Source organism: Zootoca vivipara, chromosome 1, assembly GCF_965207765.1.
Source record: "Zootoca vivipara chromosome 1, rZooViv2.hap1.1, whole genome shotgun sequence".
Lineage (NCBI taxonomy): Eukaryota > Metazoa > Chordata > Lepidosauria > Squamata > Lacertidae > Zootoca > Zootoca vivipara.
The window spans coordinates 21,091,739-21,112,239 of record NC_142582.1 but is presented as its reverse complement, the minus strand read 5'-3'; the positions used below and the strand labels follow the sequence as shown (position 1 = coordinate 21,112,239).

The following is a 20,501-nucleotide window of genomic DNA, read 5'->3' as shown; positions in this document are numbered from 1 at the left end:
GAAGGTGGTGGACTCTCCTTCACTGGAAGTTTTAAAGCAGAGGTTGGGTGGCCATCTGTCATGGATGCTTTAGTTGAGATTACTGCATTGCAGGAGGTTGTACTAGATCAGGCTTCCCCAACCTCAGTCCCCCAGATGTTTTTGGCCTACAACTCCCATGATCCTTAGCTAGCAGGACCAGTGGTCAGGGATGTTGGAAATTGTAGTCTCGAAACATCTGGAGGGCCGAGGTTGAGGAAGCCTGTACTAGATGGACCTTGGGGTCCCTTCCAACTCCACTATTTACATTTAAAAAGAACTGAAGCCAATAGTATCTGATCTGAAAATAAGCTTACAGGATGTCAAAATCAGTAGTTTAATCAAACCAGATACATATTTATAACGCTATCTGTGCCATGATAAAACACATCCTATATGTTTTGTACATGTAATCATTTGTTTGGCATTTGACCAATATATCAATTCACCATTATTTATCCATCACATTTGTAGCAACTCCTGCCCACCCAAGAACATCAGGGCACAATACATGGCGTTACAAAAAAAAACACAACGGTATCCTGCAGAACACTATTAGGCAAGTTAGGGTAGGAGACTGTTACTGGTCCTAAGTTAGTAAGAGGGAATCCTAAGTTAGTAAGAGAGTAATCAGCCGAATCCAAATTTGAGCCTAAGGCTCTGCAGTCCTGCATGCCTTCAGCTATACCATACCGGTTCATACATGAACAGGAGAAAGAAAGAAAGAGGGACTGCCAGAGTATGAGAATGCAGTCAAGGAAGAAGAGCTGGTCCTCTTCCCATTCTATCCCTGCCTCAGTTTCAACCTGAAAAATTAATTGGCATGTTTGTGTAAGGTGAAAAGGATACTAACCAAAATAATATAAAAATCAGAACAAATGTTCCTCCAGATGTGGGTGGACTACAGCTCTCATCAGCCCCAGCCACCATGCATGGCCAATGCCCTGGAGGCTGTAATGCTTCTGAATTACCAGTTGCTGGAAACCTACAGGAGAGTGTGTGCTCTTGTGCTCAAATCCTCCTTGCGGGTTTTCCCCAGGTATTCAGGTGGCTGTTGTGAGAAGAGGATGTTCAGCTAGTTTGGTCATTGGCTTGATGCATCAGGCTCTTCTAATGTTCTTACGGCAGGAGTTGTAGTCACAACATACGGAGGATCACAGGTTTACCACCCCTGATACAAACTAAATATAAGAAAGAGGGGCTTGGGGGTTACTATGGAATTGTTTATTATGTACTAGAAATGTCTTGCTTTTGTGTGTGAATATCTCATTTTGATCATTTTTTTAAAGAATGATTTTTTTTAACATTTTCTAATTTTGATGTTTGAGGTTATGGGCATGTTAAAGAGTTTCACCAGTCAGCGGTGTGAGAGATACTGTTACAGACTGCCTGTCAATATGTCTGTCACAATATATGTGAGCATATTTTAATTAAGGATTAAAAAAACACAAATGTACCATAAACATGCATATTCTGTGGAATTTGCATTTGTATGATTATATATGTCTATTTATTTCTGCCTCTTTAATACAACTCACTCCATTGGTTTGCCTTAGCTCATCCAACAACTCCAATTCAACTTTTATAACAGCATGTTTTTGAAATGGGTAACTTCAGTTTGTTTTATCTCACTAAATAAAAGAATAAATCACTAAATGGATGCCTCACATTTTTAATTAGAGTTCACAGCTTTTAGTGTTTATTCAGTGACATAAAAAGAGAAGATAGCTTTAGTGTTCACATTTCCTTTTAAAAAAAATACGAAATTTTCATCGGTGTGTGAATGTATCAGATCTGTGCCGTGGTTCTTGTGGCCTCTGTTCTACAGATAAATATAATTAATAATAATAATAATAATAATAATAATAATAATAATAATAATAATATATTATTTATACCCTGCCCCATCTGTCCGGGTTCCCCCAGCCACTCTGGGCGGCTTCCAACAAAACATTAAAATACAGAAATCCATCAACCATTAAAAGCTTCCCTAAACAGGGCTGCCTTAAGATGCCTTCTAAAGGTCTGGTAATTGTTGTTCTTTGACCTCTGGTGGGAGGGCATTCCACAGGGTGGGTGCCACTACCGAGAAGGCCCTCTGCCTGGTCCCCTGTAACTTGGCTTCTCGTAGCGAGGGAACCGCCAGAAGGCTCTCAGCACTGGACCTCAGTGTCTGGGTAGAACAATGGGGGTGGAGACACTCCTTCAGGTATACTGGACCGAGGCCGTTTAGGGCTTTGATAACCCTGTGTATGTCCCACTATCTTCAAATGATCTTTCTGCCAGGTAAGTGCATGCTCATACTGCATCTGCTCCCAATAATTGCAAGATTTCGGACATGTAGAAAAATCTCACTCATGCAACTTGCATGCTGGCTGCTTGGCTTCTTTTCCTTGTGATGATGTGTGGCAGAATGGGGTCACTTTGAACTTTCCTTTGAAGGGAAACAAATGTTTTTTAGGCACCACACTTGTGAGTTTATATTTGCTTTTCCAACTGATCTACCCCAAATAGAAGCATCAGGCAGGAAATGGCTCATCCTTCTCCCACCCACCTTATTCCCTGAAAATCAACAGGCACAGGGAGTTAAAAGTACACACTTCTACCCTACAAGTGTTGCCCCTCCACCACATTACTGTAGAGAAGGGCAATTTTTAATGAATTCTTGAGTACAATAATGCTAGAGAACTGCACAAATTACAGATTTTACAAGATGCACAAGATGTGCATTTTTTTTACCACCTTTGGAAGCCAGAAGCCTAAACTTTTATCAGGATTGATTTCCCTTAGCCTTACATTTTTTCCTAGGCTGTTCACAAACGCTCTTGAGCAACTTGAGTAAAATCCCATGAAGGGTTAATTCTGTGGCTTTTTATAACACTGCATTACGTTTATTGCTTAACCAAATTACAGTATTAATTAAAAGACCCTACTAAAAGTGCTGCCTACCAGCCTCTATTCCCTAAGGTCCTATCAAAAGTGAATGAAGTTGGACAGTGAAAATTGGAGGAAATGGCCATGCCAACTCTGGTTTGTGATTTGTGTTTTCATTTCATTTGAAAATGACCATCTGTCTATGCGGAATGCTTTCTTCAGCCTGCAGATTGGGAAGAGTACTGCATGGAAACAACTTGCAATGCTGATTCTAATGTCTAAAATGTTAAAACAAAAGTAAGTGCTGCCATTTGTGACCACAGCTATGTGGTTTTCATCATGGGATAAGGTGCCTTACTGTGCAATCCTCTACATATTTATGTAAAAGTCACATACATACCTAAGTGCACACATGAATGCACCTCTTTGTGTGTGTTTTTTTGTACCAAAAATAATGCTTAACTGCATGGTGTCGATTTCCAAACCTTTAACTTTAAAAACACCTAAAGACTGGCTTTTTAAAAAAAGAAAGAAATAGTAATAAAGGTTTGAAAGCAAAGGTTTGAATGGGGCTTGAAATTCAAATCTGAACTGTAAAACTATATCCAGACAGCATATAACATATGAACAGTGTAGTAAATGTAATGTGCTACTCAAGGAACATGTATTAATATTTTAGTGACTTCAGCTATTAGGCTGAGAAGCATAATGTTCCATGAAGCAAAACAAGGATGATATGCAAGTATTAGGTTCCCAAAAAGGCTGTTTATTGTTGCATGGACTTCTTGTGTTATAACTGTGTGTGCCTAAAAGACTAAGAAACACAGCCATGGTAGTCCTCCAATGGATAGGGAGCATATTATTATTGCTAAACAGAGTACAGTACAGTAGTGGCATATTGGTACTATAACCAAATTGTAAAACTGTAGCAGTAAGTAACACACACATACTGGTTTATACATTGATCTCCATCAATATCTCTTAAGGTAGTAAAAAGCAGGATGTATTTGCACAGAAAGAAGGGAACACAAGACACCTGGATTCAGCTTAATACCGGTAGCTTTGATTGGGGGTGAGTTGGGGAATTAAAGAGGTGGTGGTAATTTGATGAGATTTCTCTCTCTGTCATCTGGAGGTATGGGGTGACCTGATGCACAGGCAATGGGTGTTTGTGAGCAAATTAGGAGTTTAAAACAGTAGAACGTTGGTTTGTAATACAAAAGGATGGATGAAGCTCATTTCACCAGCGAAAATAGTAGGTGACCGTTTCTAAAAGCTTCACTGGAGAGCTGTTAATGAGCATCTATCTGCTAGCTCTGGTCCCCATCTGAAAGGGGCGTTGCTAACGGGGGTGGTTGTGACACCCATCTCAACATGCAATATGGATGGCAATTAACACAGGACTACACTGCAGGGTGCTTGTAAGCGTCTCGCGGAGCCCCAGCATTCCCACCCACGCCCCGCCCAGCGATTCTGCGAGATATTAACAGCAGATTACATTAGAGGTTTATCATAAACCACAGTCTCTCAGCCGCCCCACCTAATAATACGCCAGCTTTATTTCCAGCTGCCACTTTTAGCGCTCAAAGGACGGGCAGTCAGGGCGTAGAAAACTACAAGCACGCCGACAATCCAACAGGCAAACAAAGGAACTGTCCGACATTTCAAGCTAAGCCTTCCCACCGAGCCCTGTCCTCCTTTGCCTCAAACTCAAAAAGCCCCGCAGCCGCAATGCACAAGCCCGCCCGCCAGAGAGCCAAAATGCAGAACAGCAGAGCGGCCGGCGAGTTCCACTATTCCAACGTCACGTGACCCAGAAGAGAGCCCCTCCCTTTCCCAACGCCTCCGGAAAGGAACTACATATCCCAGAATGCTCGTCACTTACGATTCTGGGAGATGAAGTCCACGCCCCCCATTTTAGGGAATTTTGTTTGTTTGTTTCAAAACATACCGCCTCACGTCGCTGAGGCGGGAAATTAAGAACAATTGAGAACAAAATGTGAATACCCGAGGGCGCAAGGGAAGGCCGCTTCTTCATGGCGGTCCTGACTCCTCGAGAGCCGTTGCCACAGAAACCGACGCCAGTTGGCCTACGCGCTTCCGCTTCCGGCGGCGGCGCGTTGCCTAGGTAACGCTTCCCTGCGTGCGGCCTGCTAGACAGGGATGGCCTCGGTGGTGGCTCCCATAGCGGACGGGGAGTTCACGGCGGCGATTTACGGTCTGATCCGGGCCGGGCGCTTCTCGGAGGCGGTGGGGATCCTCAGCAGCGAGCTTCAGAGGAGCTGCCGCTCCCGGGCAGGGCTTTCCCTTCTGGGCTACTGCTACTACCAGCTGCAGGACTTCGCGGCGGCGGCCGAGTGCTACGAGCAGCTCGGGGCGCTGCACCCGGAGCTGCACGAGTACCGGCTGTACCACGCGCAGGCGCTCTACAAGGCCGGCCTCTACGCCGAGTCCCTGCGCGCCACTCTCCCTCTGCTCGACGTGCCAAGCTTCCAGAGCCGGGCCTTGCGCCTCCAGGCCGCCACGCACTATGCCCAGGGCGACTTGTCCAGCGCCAAGGCCCTGGTGGAGGTGCAGCTGGCAGCCGCCACAGAAAGCAGCCCCGGGGCCGCCGAAGACCCCTCGGAGCTGCCCGACGCTGAGGTGAACATGGGCTGCCTGCTATACCGGGAAGGGCAGCACGAGGAGGCCTGCAGTAAGTTCGCGTCCGCCATGCAGGTGCTGGGCTATTGCCCCGAGCTGTCCTACAACATGGCCCTGTGCTGCTACGCCGCCAAGCAGTATGCCCCGGCCCTGAAGCACATTGCGGATATCATCGAGCGCGGCATGCAGCAGCACCCGGAGCTGAGCGTGGGGACCAACACCGAGGGCCTGGACGTCCGCAGCGTGGGCAACACGCTGCTCCTGCACCGCACGGCCCTGGTCGAGGCCTTCAACCTCAAGGCGGCCATCGAGTACCAACTCTGCAACCTGCAGGCGGCGCAAGAGGCACTCACGGACATGCCGCCCCGGGCCGAGGAGGAGCTGGACCCGGTCACCTTGCACAACCAAGCCCTGATGAACATGGACCGGCGGCCCACCGAAGGCTTCGAGAAGCTGCAGTTCCTTCTGCAGCAAAACCCCTGCCCGCCAGAGACTTTTGGGAACCTGCTTCTTCTCTACTGTAAGTACCAGTACTATGACCTGGCTGCGGATGTGCTGGCTGAGAATGCTCACCTGACCTATAAGCTTCTCACACCCTATCTGTACAACTTCTTGGATGCCATGATCACTTGCCAAACTGCCCCCGAGGAGGCGTTCCATAAGCTTGATGAGTTGGCGGGGGCTCTGACCGAGCAGCTGAGAAAGCTGACCAAGGAGGTGCAGGAATCAAGGAAAAATCGTGATGACGAAGCTCTAAGGAAGGCAGTCAATGAATATGACGAGACACTGGAGAGATATGTCCCTGTCTTTATGGCTCAAGCCAAGATTTATTGGGACATGGAGAACTATCCCATGCTGGAGAAGATGTTCCACAAGTCAGTGGACTTCTGCAAAGATCATGAAGTGTGGAAACTTAATGTGGCTCATGTATTGTTCATGCAAGAAAACAAATACAAAGAGGCCATTGGTTTCTATGAGCCTATTGTAAAGAAGCACTATGATAACATCCTTCAGGTCAGTGCCATTGTGCTGGCTAATCTGTGTGTTTCCTACATCATGACTAGTCAAAATGAAGAGGCAGAGGAGCTGATGAGGAAGATTGAAAAGGAAGAAGAGCAGCTCTCTTACCATGAGCCCGATAAAAAGATCTATCACCTCTGCATTGTCAACCTAGTCATTGGGACACTTTACTGTGCCAAAGGGAACTTTGACTTTGGCATCTCAAGGGTAATTAAGAGTTTGGAGCCTTACAATAAAAAGCTGGGTACAGACACTTGGTATTATGCCAAAAGGTGCTTCCTGTCATTGTTGGAAAATATGTGCAAGCATGTGATCATGGTACGTGACAGCGTCATTCAAGAATGTGTCCAGTTCCTCGAGCACTGTGAAGTGTATGGCCGAAATATCCCAGCTGTTATTGAACAACCTCTTGAGGAAGAGAAAATGCACACAGGGAAGAACACTGTTACCTATGAAGCTAGGCAGCTGAGGGCACTGATGTATGAAGTTACTGGGTGGAATAAGTAACTGCTCTGACATTCCTATACAAAATGGCCAGGGAGCAGAAAATCAATGGGGTTCTGGGACCATTCAAAAGACTACATACATATATTTCATTTTCTTGTTTTTACGTTTAGTCTGTTGTAGCGTTTAAAATGGAAATGGGCTTTTTATATCAAATTAATACAAAACTGGTAAGACCCTCAGAGGCTGTTTGTTCAATATTGGAGCATATTTATACCTATCAAACTTGGCAGGAAATATTGAACTAGCTTCACACTAGTTTGAACTAGAGTCTTAAAGAACCCTGAAATATTGGGCTCTACTTGTTCATTTTTTAATTACTATTTTTTCCTTTTAAGACATTGTATTACAGATACATATTTTAAGAATGTAACAAAAGTAAATAGAATGAGGTTTGCAAAATAAATAGAAAGTTGTGCTACCCAAATGTTGTCTTACTACTTTAGAATGAACAAGGAATGAGTTGGTAGGACCTATGTTTGCATATTTTATCCAACAGACCAAATAGTTTGGCGGCCAGTTTTCTTCAGAGAAATAAATGACAAAGATAAAGATTTAGTATACATATTATGTTTCTTCCTCACCATTTGTTGTCATGAGACTTTATGAATCCCAGTACAGCAAGCTAGAATGCAGCAACACAAGATCCTCCATTATCTAGAGACTTTACAAGGGGGACCAATTATTGGAACAAGCAGTGTGGAAGGGGCCCTAGGTAACTGGATATGTGGTGGAGAAGATGGAACCTTGGGGTTTCATGCTATAGTTTGCTGTGCGGGGAAACTGTTGTGGCCTCTGCAGGCTGGCCTTAGTTGTTGATGCCTTGCCTGTGCAGTCGTCTCTACCCAGGCTGACCTGATGATGCTACTTGTTTCTTATTGGTGGCTTCTGCAGTGCAGTGTGTGTTGTCCAGTGCTTTAGCTTTCCTCACTTGCCTCTTAGAAACAGCCATCCAGTGGTAAAATGTCATTACTGCTGATCACCCTTTTTCAGACAGGGAGAGTTTCAAGCAGATGTGGAAGACCTTTGGCCTTCCATATGTTGCTGAACTACAGCACCCATCAACCCCAGTAACTATGACCAGGGATGCTGGGAGTTGTAAGTTCAGCAACATCTGCAGAACCAAAGCATAGAATGACCAAATATTCCCCACATGTGAGTTTAAAGCCTTAGCTATGTTTTTGTCTCAGGATCTGTGTATACCGTATTTTTCGCTCCACAACACGCACTTATTTCCTCCTTAAAAGTATGGGGAGATGCCTGTGCGTCTTATGGAGCGAATGTATGGTCAATCACTGGCTCCCTTTCCGGCCCCGGCCCCTTGCCGAGGCCTCAATTGTTGAATGTTCTGCAAACGGAGGCTGTTTGTTTCCCCAGTGACATGTGACTGGCTGATTAGATTATCTGTCTGGAAACTGTAGAAACTGCTCCCTTTCCTTTCCTAAAGAAGCTGCAAAACTGCGAGTTGAACACCATAAAAACAGGATTTTTTCCCCTTTGCAAAGTAAGCTCAACAACTTTAAGCTGATTCCACAAAAAACGGGCTTTTCCCCTTTGCAAAAGAAGCTGCACAACTTTGAGCTGATCCTCAAAAAAACGGGGCTTTTCCCCTTTGCAAAAGAAGCTGCACAACTGTGAGCTGATCTTCAAAAAACGGAGCTTTCCCCCTTTCCTCCTCTAAAAACTAGGTGCATCTTATGGAGCGAAAAATGTGCGTAATGTCGGCCACAGTCATTGACAGGGTGTTGGGATATTGAAATGGCATGGTGTGGGAGCAGAGTAGTTGCATGAAAACTCCTATTGTGATCCCCAGTTTTGAAGTGGATAAATTGCATGCTTGTGCATTTGTGAGAGGCCTCAGGTATGCAGCAGAGGATATCCTATTTCCTCACCCTGACATTTTGGCACTGGCCCCCAGTTAATACAAAAAAGGCATCAAATTCACAAATGTGATGCACCACTGAACAATGGCAGGTTCTGGCAGAGAAGTGAACATGTGGGTAGTTAAGTGTGGCAAATCCCTATAGTATACTAGAAAGATACAATGGTGTATTAAAAATACATTTCAGTGAAGAGTTATTTGCTATACAGTTTAACCAGAGTAGTGCAGATGGAAAATGTGTCTTTAAAAAAGAAACCAAACTAGCAAGTAAATCTGAGTATTGGATCCCTGGAGATTTGCATGGAACCCAGATTCATCATATTAAGAGTTGTATCCAATGTTTGTCATACTCAGAGTAGACTCTGAAATTAATGGACATGACTAACTGGCCCATTAGTTTCAATGGGCCTATTCTGAGTTGAATTTGTTGGCTACAACCTTCAGACTCTCCTTCCATGAGCATTAAACTGTTTGTTATTTGTTAGTTTATTTAATTAATTTCTATCTCACCCTTGTTACTAAAGGAGCCCGTGGCAGCAAACAACAAATAGCAAAACAATACAATTATTGTTCTGTAGTGAATTTCACTTATGTCCAATGATAGGATACAATGTATACCACCTTTCAGAAGTCAAAATAGTAAAGTAACACTGCCTCTCTGTTAAAATTTACATGCAGGTAGAAAAAATACATATAAAAACACACAGAGAGAGCGTCAATGTAGAAGACCTCCTTTAAATTTACTGCGATTGGAGGTTTTTGGTTTTTTTAATGCACATGCACTTGGGGCACATTTTTGAATGATACAGAGGTTTGAAATAATAAAATATTTGGAGCAAAACCTCTCTCAGTTCTGGTAATGTACCAGCAGAGGCATGGAAGCAGAAATAGCATGCCATCTCCCACATTGCTCCCTGCAACTTTGAACAGAACCTGATCTATGGACAAGGCCAGCAAAGCGGGGATTTGAAGTAACTGCACTGTCAATCACACCCAAGGGATCACTTTCCCTCAAACGTTATTGGGAGTGATGGCATGATGATGAAGCTCCCATTTTGCTGCTAGTAAAGTATGGAATGGCCTTCTGTAGCTCCTTCCAATATGACTTACCGTAGGAGCAACAGCTGCCGAGCTCTACCTATATGGATGAAAACCGCTGACCCCATTATCACACTGGAAAACCTCCTCCATGATGACTCCATAATCATGCAGCGAGAGTCAGCCCTTTGTAGATGTCAGTCATATGGTGGCATGGAGCATTATCAGCTACAAGTGCTTAGGAAGTGTGCTAATTCTGGGCTCATCACATGATGGCAGCCTAGCGAGGCTGGTGGTGATTCACGTGATTAGAGCCAACATGCGGTACTGGTTGTCTGCTGCCACCCTATATTAAATTGCTTCCCACAATTGCTCACACATCAGGAAGGGTCTACAGTTTCAAACCTTGTTCACCTTCATGGAGCAGAGCAGCAGGCAGTAAAGCATGTTCCTATTTTACAGGGAGAATTGTACTATATATTGTTCGGTATAAGCAGTGTGACCTTTACAAAAAGTTTTTAAAAGTCACCCCACATTATAGAGAACGGAGTAAAGGCTGTGGGCAACAATAGCAGGGCTTTGTTTAATATTCACTCTGCATTTTCTGTAAAAGTCAGTGGACATTTAAAATCAGATCCCCGTGCATATTTGCACGAGTTCAAATGTTGAGTGCCCTCTAAGCAATGCAAAGGAGGATGAAGAGTTCTTTATGATTTTATTCATGGCTGACTACGTGGCAGTGTTTATGTGCTCTGCCCATTTTCACCTTCAGAATCGGCCTTTACGATTCCACGGCCAGCATCACCTCTTGGAATGTCAAGCTCCTGTCCGTTACTTTAACATAAGGATCAACAAAGCCACAACTATTATTGCAAGCTATGAAGAGGAACAGCCATCTGTAGGATATGCATTTTCAAACCATGCCTCCATTGTGCCCTCTGAACTCTATTGTATATTAAAAAAGAGTGGATAGCTCAATGTCCCCCATCCCCACCAATTGAAACTTGGTGAATGTGGCTTGAATCATTCAATGAATTTGGCTGATCTTGGCTAAGGACAAACAAGGGAAAGTACTTAAATTATGGAATTTGCTGGCACAAGAAGCAGTAGCTTAGATTGCTTTTTAAATGGATTAGGCAGATTTATGGCAGATGTTCTATCAATAGAGATTAGCCACAATACCGGTAGCTTAAGGGCCAGAGGTAGTTTGCCTCTGAATCCCAGAAGCGAGAGACAAAAGTTTCTGACTACATACTGTTAGACCAGGGGTCACCAACCTGGATTTTTGAGTGTGTGCTGTGAGTAGGGCTGGGCAGTATATCAATATATTGCCAAAAATCGGTTTGAAGTCCATATCGTGATACCAGTTTCATAATTTCTGACCTGGCAATACATATATCGCAAATCTTGATTTGGGGGCGGGGGTGTTCCTACGCAAAAAATCACACTGTGGGGAAAACCATGAAGCCCGCCAATGCCTCTACATAGCTCCATCCTTATTTCGGACACCACCATATATCACAATGTTTAGCTGGTGATATATTGCAATGTTGAAAACCAGATGTCGCCCACCCCTAGCTGTGATTGCCACCCATTCTGGTCAGGGAGGCTAGAGGTATGGTGGACATCAGAAGAAGACCAGAAGGACACCTTTGACCCTATGTATTCTTTAGAATAGCATACCATACTAGATGGAGACTAGTGACTTGCCTCACAAGTGACTTGCCTCACAAGGCCACAGACTGAATACAATACAGAGTTTGGCCGGGGGGGGGCAGGTTTACACTGTTCCATTTTTAATCATTTCCTGCTTCCAAAATAAATTTCCCTCCCAATTTCTGCCCCCCAGCCATGCACCTCATGCCCTTCTCTCCCCGTCTCTGTTGCAGCACCACAAGCACACATACTGTATACACAATACACATATACATATCACAGGCGAACTAATATCAGTGTACTGGAAGAAGCAAAGATCACCAGTGTCGAAGCAATGATTCTTCAACATCAACTTCGTTGGACTGGTCATGTTGTGCGGATGCCTGATTATCGTCTTCCAAAGTAACTACTCTATTCCAAACTTAAAAATGGAAAGCATAATGCTGGTGGTCAACAAAAGAGGTTCATAGACGCTCAAGGCAAATCTAAAGAAATGTAGAATAAACACTGACAACTGGGAAACAATGGCCTGTGAGTGCTCCAACTGGAGAACAGCCTTTACCAAAGGTGTCACGGGCTTTGAAGATGCTCAAACTCAGGACGCAAGGGAGAAATGCGCTAAGAGGAAGGCACGCTTGGCAAACCCTCACCATTATCAACTCCCTCCCAGAAACCTATATCCCCACTGTGGAAGGATATGTGGATCCAGAATTGGCCTCCACAGTCACTTACAGACTCACTTTTAAAACCGTGTTTATGGAAGACAATCTTACTCGTCTATGAGTGGTCGCGAAAGAAGACGACGACACAATGCTTCTCTTTCGGGGCAGGCGGGAAGTGAACCTTAAAAACCATTGCAGTTTCATGCATGCCTCTTAGTTATTGTTTTTGCCCTTCTTCAAAATGTCAGGTTTGGTGTACTAAAGCTGGTATTGACACGTAGGGTTTCCTGCATTAGTTTAACTGATTGTAAGGCTGGCGCTTCTGTCCCATTTGCTAACACATTCCTTTCACACTTTACGAGCCTGTTCCATCACATCTTGGCCACTATGCCGCCATGTTGTGGGTACATGTCAGTCACACATGTCATTCCTCCCCCTCTACATTCCACATTTCTTCTAGGCTTTACCTTTTGGGCTTGACTTTTTGTGTGGATGTGGAATACCAGCATGCTTTCTTGTCAGGCAAAAGAAAGAAAGAAAAGAAAGAAAGAAAGAAAGAAAGAAAGAAAGAAAGAAAGAAAGAAAGAAAGAAAGAAAGAAAGAAAGGCACAAGCCTTGAAATAGGCAGGGATATGCCTCCTCACAGCAGTGGCATGAACCTGTGAAAAACGCAGGAAAATTGCCATGCAAAACTCCCACAATTTTCTAGGCGGAGGGGGATAAAATAACACAGAAATGGACATTAAGCCTGCACTGTATTGCATTAGTTTCCCAGAAGATGTTTTTTACATCGCATGACAGCTCACATATATTATGTGTCAAAACAACAGTTGGGGAAACATCTAGGAAAAGGGATAAACTGCAGCGTGAATGCAGCCAGTGTTCATTGGATAAGAAGCTGTGAGTAACTATAATATCTGTTTTTATAGATGGGCCGGCTCCTTCAAAAAACAGAGGTATAATGTATCCTTTCAAGTGGAAGTAGATTACATATACAGTACTGTACCGGTAAATAACTAATCACCAGGTAGCCTGTTCTGACATGGCAAACCAGTGACAATTATGCCAAACTTCAAGCTGCCCTTCTGAACAGGAATCGGGCCTATGAACAGAAGGGGTTTGACCCTGTTGTGGCAGGTGGTTTTTGTTTTTTGCAACGTCATAGTGTGCGCAGGAAGATAAGACATCAAAGATCTGTCTTCTCCCTCCCCCTCCTTCTCCTCCTCTTTCGCTTCCTTTGTTATCTTTTCTCCCTTCAGTCATTTACAATCCTTCCCCACCCAGCTGAAGAACACAGGCAGGTGTTACTGCCAAGATCAGATGTGGATATGTTTTCTGATGGTGCAATGCCTCCTTTCTCAGCTGCCTTTGAAAACCTTGGAGCTGGAAGATATATTGGTTATATACATGTGAGGGAGGGTCAGCCCTACTGGGTTGAGTGTATCAAAAAAAGAGGAACGGCTCTGGCCAAAAGTAACAATTTCCTGCCTGTAAAACCTTTACACTTAAAAAAGTCTTTATAGTAGCAGCATATATATATGAAGCATGGTTTCGTCCCCAGTTTACAAAAGGATACACAAAACAACACATTCTTTCCCTCTTCCTATATCCCCATCATAGCAGATAGCAGCCTCCTTAATAATAATAATAATAATAATAATAATAATAATATAATTTCTATACCGCTTTATGTTTTAAGCAAAAAAATCTCAAAGCAGATTTTAAAGCATCAAATAAAACAGTCCAGAACAAAACATTACTGAAGAAAGTCAAAAATAAAGTATACACGGGGCTTTTTTTCAGCCAGAACTCAGTCCTATCACCTCTCAGGTGGGCACCATTGCCATCCTAAGAGAATGGGGGAGGTGTTCATTGAGAGTTCTGGCACCTCTTTTTCTAGAAAAATGGTACTGAGTACACGTTCAAAGTAACATAACAGGAAACTAAAATGTTGTCTTAAAGATTTTCAAAATAAAACACTACAACAGAGGTCACCTACAGAGTGCACCTTTAACAAAGCCAGGAGATTACCTTAAATATTTCAAAAGAAAACGTTACTCAAGAAAGTCAAATATAAAATGCTCATTTAAAACAGCACAATTAGTGAGAGAATGAGTTATTATCTGGAGCATAGAACATATCTGCTGCTGTTGCTGCCAGCCCTGCCAATGGTGGTTCATGGCGGACAGCAGCCGCAAAAGCTCAGGCTCAGAGACAGCCAATATAGTCTTCGGCCTCCTCACCAACTCCAGCTTTTGAAGTTGGAGTCAGTCAGGACCCCGTCCTCCCATGCTTTCTCTCCATGTGCTCTGCTCATGTCGTGCCCATCCTAGGGAACGCCTGACAGCTGCTGTGTCAATCACTTTCACGGCATGTCTCTCCACTCAGAGAGTGGCAAGAACATAATGTTATTCAAATAAATACAGCTACCTGTAAGAAATAGAGTCGAAGGACATGTTCTCAGGGAACCCCGAGTTCTCCACTTTTAAGCAGCCCTTGGCCACATGTAAACACAGACATTAGAGTATGGATGACACAGTTAGTACGTAGTCCTGTAGCTCCTAGTAGCTGATTTTCTAGCAAAGCATTCGATTAATGGAAGGCTTTTTTGGAGACAGCTGCTGAACTGTTCAATTTCAAAACAAGTATTAGCAATGGAAACCATATTACAGTCATTGCAAAACAGACAGAAGATAATAAGGAATAAACCAGAGGTGGGATTCCTTTGGGTGTACTCTGCCAGAGGCCATAGACCAATGGTGGATATGTCTCCCCGCCCTTCCCTTTATTTCAGCCACCTCCCCTGCCATTTATTTATGTACTATATAACAATATGAATATATCCCTTGATGGCAGCAAAACTTCTAAGCAGCTCATGAGAAATATTAAAATCATCCCTAAACACGGTTGAAAACAATTTAAATCTTTTAAAGCTAACTGAAATTAATAGCAATATGAATTAAAACACTTCAGCATCTATGTTTCTGGAACAGGCTTGCCTAAACAGAAGCATTTTAAGCAAATGTTAAAAAGAGTGCAGCCTGCCAACAGACAGGTGCCGCCACACTGAGCAGTCAATTACTTACAAGTGCGGAAAGGGTATTATTATGTGGCACCTGAAAGAATGACAATGTCCGGAAATCCATGGCCTACCTGGCGGCAAGACAGAGATCTTGGAGCATCCAAGTTGAGGTCTATCAACCTGCTCCAAGGGAGGAATCACACCCCTCCTCCCAGAGCTAGCGAGCCCCACCTGGCTGCTAGGGAGCTGGGCTGTGGGCCTTTGTCTGCCTCAGCCTCCTGGAGCACCCTGCCTGCTTCTCCCTGCGCCTCAGAGCCCACCGTGTTTGTGAAGACAGGGACCCCTCTGGCTCTGGTGATGGGTCCTGCTGCTCTGGTTCCTGTGCACTGACTCCCATCCCATCACCCTTCATCTTCTCGTGAGTACTTCCTACACCAACCTCTCCTCCCCCATCCCCATCTTCCTCCTCTCCATTGTCCTGCCACTTCCTGACAGTCAGTCCCACAGATCAAAGCGGTTTGAGTGGGCACATATGGGAGACGGTGACCCAACGAGAAAACTGGTCTCAAGTCATTAAGGGCTTTATATACCAATAGTAACTCCTAGAACCAGATGCAGATTTAGGACAGCACAACCGGTCCCACCGCACTGGGCATCAGGCCTAGGGGGCCACCGCCGGGTGTCACAACTACGACGTAGTGAATCGAGTAGCACAAAAGGCGAGAGGTGCAAGGCGCTGAATTTTGTCCTCACACAGGGTACTTCAGAAATTTGAAAGGTCAAAGTTTGCCCCTGCTAGAACTAGGGGTAGATCTATACACACACAAAAACCCTGCTGTAAATAAGTCAGAAACTAAATCGTTATCACACACATGCACGCACACAAAATGCTATGGAAAATTGCATAGATTTATTTATTTATTTACTCTCCAGGGCCATCTGCTATTGCATGTTTATAACGCATTTAGAACACTGGGGGTGTTGTTGTTTTTTAAACTAATGTAGCTGAGTCCTAGGTCTGGTAAGAAACTGGCAACCAGTGCAAATGTTTGAGGAAAGATCTTACAGGCTGCCAGGGCCTCTCTCCTGTCAGCAACCATGCTGCAGCATTCTGCAGTAGCTGTAGTCTCGTTGGCCAAGCGAAATCCCCACATGGAGTGTGCTGCTGTCACCAATGCCTGAGCTGTGCTTGATCCAAGTTCTCCCATTCCAGGAACGGCCAAAGCTGTTATACCAGGCGCAGCTGGTGAAAAGCGTTTCTACCCACTGAGGCTACCTGCACCTCTGGTGACAAAGATGGATTCAGAAGCAACCCAAACGGCGAACCTGCTCCATCACGGGGAGGCCAACCCCAACCAGGGTAAGCAATTGATCAAACCCAGAAACCACTCACTCACTGACTTAACTTGGGAGGAAGTTCTATGTTCTATTGAACTCAAATGAACATGCATAAGATTGTTCTGCAGCTGCCCAGTATAGAGGAATTCACAGCTAATCACGAAAGACTTGCGAGTATATCTTCTAGGAAGCGTTACACATCTGTGGGCTCGTCCACACTCCCACGTGTCCCGTGCCTAGAAAGCATGTTTTCATTGGCGATTTGGTGTGTGTTGGCTGCGGCAAGGTCTGTTTTGGATTGGCTGCTCCTGTGTTAAGTGGGTTGGTGATTTGTTAGTGTGTCAATTGCTGCCGTGGTTTGGCTGTTGCTGCGGCAATTGGGTGTCCAATATTTGCAATTGCTGTTGGCGAGCGGGTAGGCGCTTGTGTTCTGCAACACAAGTGAATGTGAGCATTTTTCATTCGGGTTATTAATTTACTGTACTCCCCCAAAATAGGGGGCATCTTATCCAAGGGGGCATGTTATACACAAAAAATACAGTAATTTTTATTTTGTTTTACAAGTATAAAACTATAACAATACAACCATACACATCCATATTTACAGATTCCTCCGAATCTCTGGACTTCCCACTTCCCCTCTGTGGGTCCTATTTTTTAAACCTTTTCTACTGCATCTTCTCCAATGATTTATATTTTATATAACTCCATTGTCTCCATAATACTTGCTACATTACAAGTGTTGTTGCAATCCTGCTAATGTTTCCATCTGCTTACAAGTGCTCCCCAAGATAAATTATATATTTAAAAAATTCCCATTCTTTGTTAAAGTGTTGGTCTTCTTGGTTCCTCAGCTTTCCGGTCAGTTTTGCCATTTCGGCATAGTCCAACAGTTTAATAATCCAGAGAAAACTCAAATTGCTGGTTTCTCCAATTAAGTGTGAAAGAGCAGTTTGTCACACACCCGGGGGGGGGGAGCAATGGGACAAGAGGCAGTGTGGTTAATAATAATAATAATAATAATAATAATAATAATAATAATAATAATAATAATGGCGATTTATTGAATTTATATACTGCCCTATACCCAGAGGTCTCAGGTCAGTTCACAGAAAAGATCAACATAAAAACCACAATATATATCATCAAAATAAAAACAACAACCCAATAACACACACACACACACACACACACACACACACACCTTGTGTGTGTTTAAGCCTTGTGTTAAGCCTTGTGTGTGTTTAGAATACCCAGTCTGTATGCAGGCAGGCTGTTTTGTTGCCTGCCATTCTCCTGTGCTGCTCTAGAGGGTGCTAGTGAGCTGCACATTGGATTCGAGAATCATGAGCCTTGTTCTCGACAGGAGCTCAGCATTCTCATAACATTAAAGCTGAATACCACAGCCTGCTGAACTCTCCCTGCGTAAAAGAGGGAACGCAGAGTGAATGAAACAAAGCCAGTGTACAGTACTCATTCACACAGAAGGCACAGAAACTGCATCCTGTGCCACTAGGAGCAGAATAGCCTTCTGACTTAGAAGCACCAGTCTACTTCAGCCATGATTTTACATGCAAGGCCTAACCATGCGATGAACTTGTCTGAGCTCAGTGTGGCTTCCTCGTTATAGACAAGAGACAGCTGAAGGCTCATGGAGGTCAACAGTTGGTAATTCCTAATTCTAGGCCTCTAGAAGGCATTCCTGGGAATTAAAATCATTGCCTTGCTGAAACGTAGAGTTCACTAGAGAGCATGACTTTGCGGGCTGCTTAAAAGCTGTTTGTAACCTCTTGGCGGCTTTTATAGTACAGAAGAAGAAACAGCAGCACCAATCTTATGCACCGAATGCATTAGTAGCTCTGATTGTGTATACAGTCGTACCTTTTGAATTATGGTGCTGGAGGAGACTCTCGAGAGTCCCATGGACTGCAAGAAGATCAAACCTATCCATTCTTAAGGAAATCAGCCCTGAGTGCTCACTGGAAGGACAGATCGTGAAGCTGAGGCTCCAATACTTGGGCCACCTCATGAGAAGAGAAGACTCCCTGGAAAAGACCCTGATGTTGGGAAAGATTGAGGGCACAAGGAGAAGGGGACGACAGAGGACGAGATGGTTGGACAGTGTTCTCGAATCTACGAACATGAGTCTGACCAAACTGCGGGAGGCAGTGGAAGACAGGAGTGCCTGGTGTGCTCTGGTCCATGGGGTCACGTAGAGTCGGACACGACTAAACGACTAAACAACAAAAAAAAACAAGGGCTCATTGTTTTTGCCTACTTTTTTGGCCTAAGAACAGGGCAAACAAAATTTGCCAGAGATGTAAAAATGAACTTACATTCAAGTCCCTTGAATGTGATCTTTCAGGATTTTGCAAGGAATCTGCCTGGATATAAAGGAAAAGAAGCTGTGGCTTTCATAGCAGACTAAGGTGACCAAAATTCTACAGGAATTTTGATTCCTTGCTCCAGCTGTTTCCTCCATCTCTTCACACGATGCAACCCCAGGGCTCCAGTAGAGTTTATATAAAACATGCTGCTTATTTTAATCACATCACAGAAATTCCTCATTCTTTTTACATATTTTCTTCCCCCAAGCCTGCCAACTCTCACACTTAGCAAATAAATATATCTTCCACTGAACTCTCCTCCTTTTATTGAATTACTTTTCTTAGCAACTGGAGGTGCCGAAAGTATGTTTTGGACAAAACTGTTCTCCAAACTAGGAAATGGTGTCTTGACTTGATATATACCGTAGATAAAAGAAAACAATAACATCCGTATATTCCTTCAAGCCACTGCACTCAGGCTCTCAGCTCTCATTCAGTCATTGACTCATATTTCTTTTTGCAGTTTATGCTTTGGCAATCTACTGGCACTAATGTAAATGTCCTAAACTTTTGCAAGGGCTTGTGCGCGAGTGTAAAATATCTTTACCTGCATTGAGCCCCTTCACTGCGGACACACAGTTCACTGATCTGTTAAACACTCCGGCGATCATGGACTGTGTAAAAGAATCTTACACGCTTGTAAATGTCAAGAGAAGTTACTGGTATTTATAGAAAAGTAACTGTTTTACTGTCTCCAATTCCACAGAGCATATGCACTGTGTACCTCAGAGTTCAGCTTATTCTACTGAGTTTGAGGTATCTGAGGCCATAAATAGACTGAGATGTCTTGTCCTTTCAGAGATGTCAATGTCTGTTGAAAAAGGGTAAATGGCTTTATGAAGAATGGGGGCAGGGGGTGGGTCAGGAAGAAGGCCACGAACTGAGATTTCAGCCTCAAAGCCTTGCTTTCAGGCCATCGCTAGTCTCTAAACCGTAGGCAGAGCCAGCCCTCTTATTTTCAAGCTTTTCCTATTTTCAAACCACAAGAAATTCTATCATGTTGCTCTTTTAAGTGAATGCTCTTTTAAGTGAATGCTCTTTTAAGTGGTCATGTACAGAGTCCTTGTCCATTAGTCAATAGCTTAGTTGACTACCACCCAAGGTATCTCTTGCCTCAAGGGCTGTCAGAGCCAAGTTAGAAAGAAAATCAGGGGCCTTCAAGTTCTCCACCAACACTTAGCATCCGGACAGTACTTATTTCTAAATTTGCATTATAAATTCATGTATGCTAATTTTATGACAGTCTGCATCGTCTTTTATGGCAATGCACAAGTGGATAGCGTAGTCCAGTTGATCTTAGTCACATAATGGATCAAAAGTTCTTCTTTCCTTTTATTCCCTGATTATCTGGAGACTTTAGGCTTGTTCCTACATGTGTGTTCATTATTTCATTTCTCATCACGTTGTCACTCAACATAGGTGACTCACAAGCAAACGTATGAACTGACTCTATTTAA

General features: G+C 43.8%; 1 protein-coding gene across 1 annotated transcript; it reads left to right on the top strand.

Annotated features, from left to right (window-relative positions):
- The first annotated feature begins 3,645 nt into the window (after nucleotides 1-3,645).
- Nucleotides 3,646-7,486, top strand: IFT70B (intraflagellar transport 70B). The gene has a single exon (XM_035134587.3). It carries the CDS (start codon nucleotides 5,056-5,058, stop codon nucleotides 7,060-7,062), a length of 2,007 nt encoding a protein of 668 aa, XP_034990478.3. The 5' UTR covers nucleotides 3,646-5,055; the 3' UTR covers nucleotides 7,063-7,486.
- The last annotated feature ends 13,015 nt before the right edge of the window (nucleotides 7,487-20,501 follow it).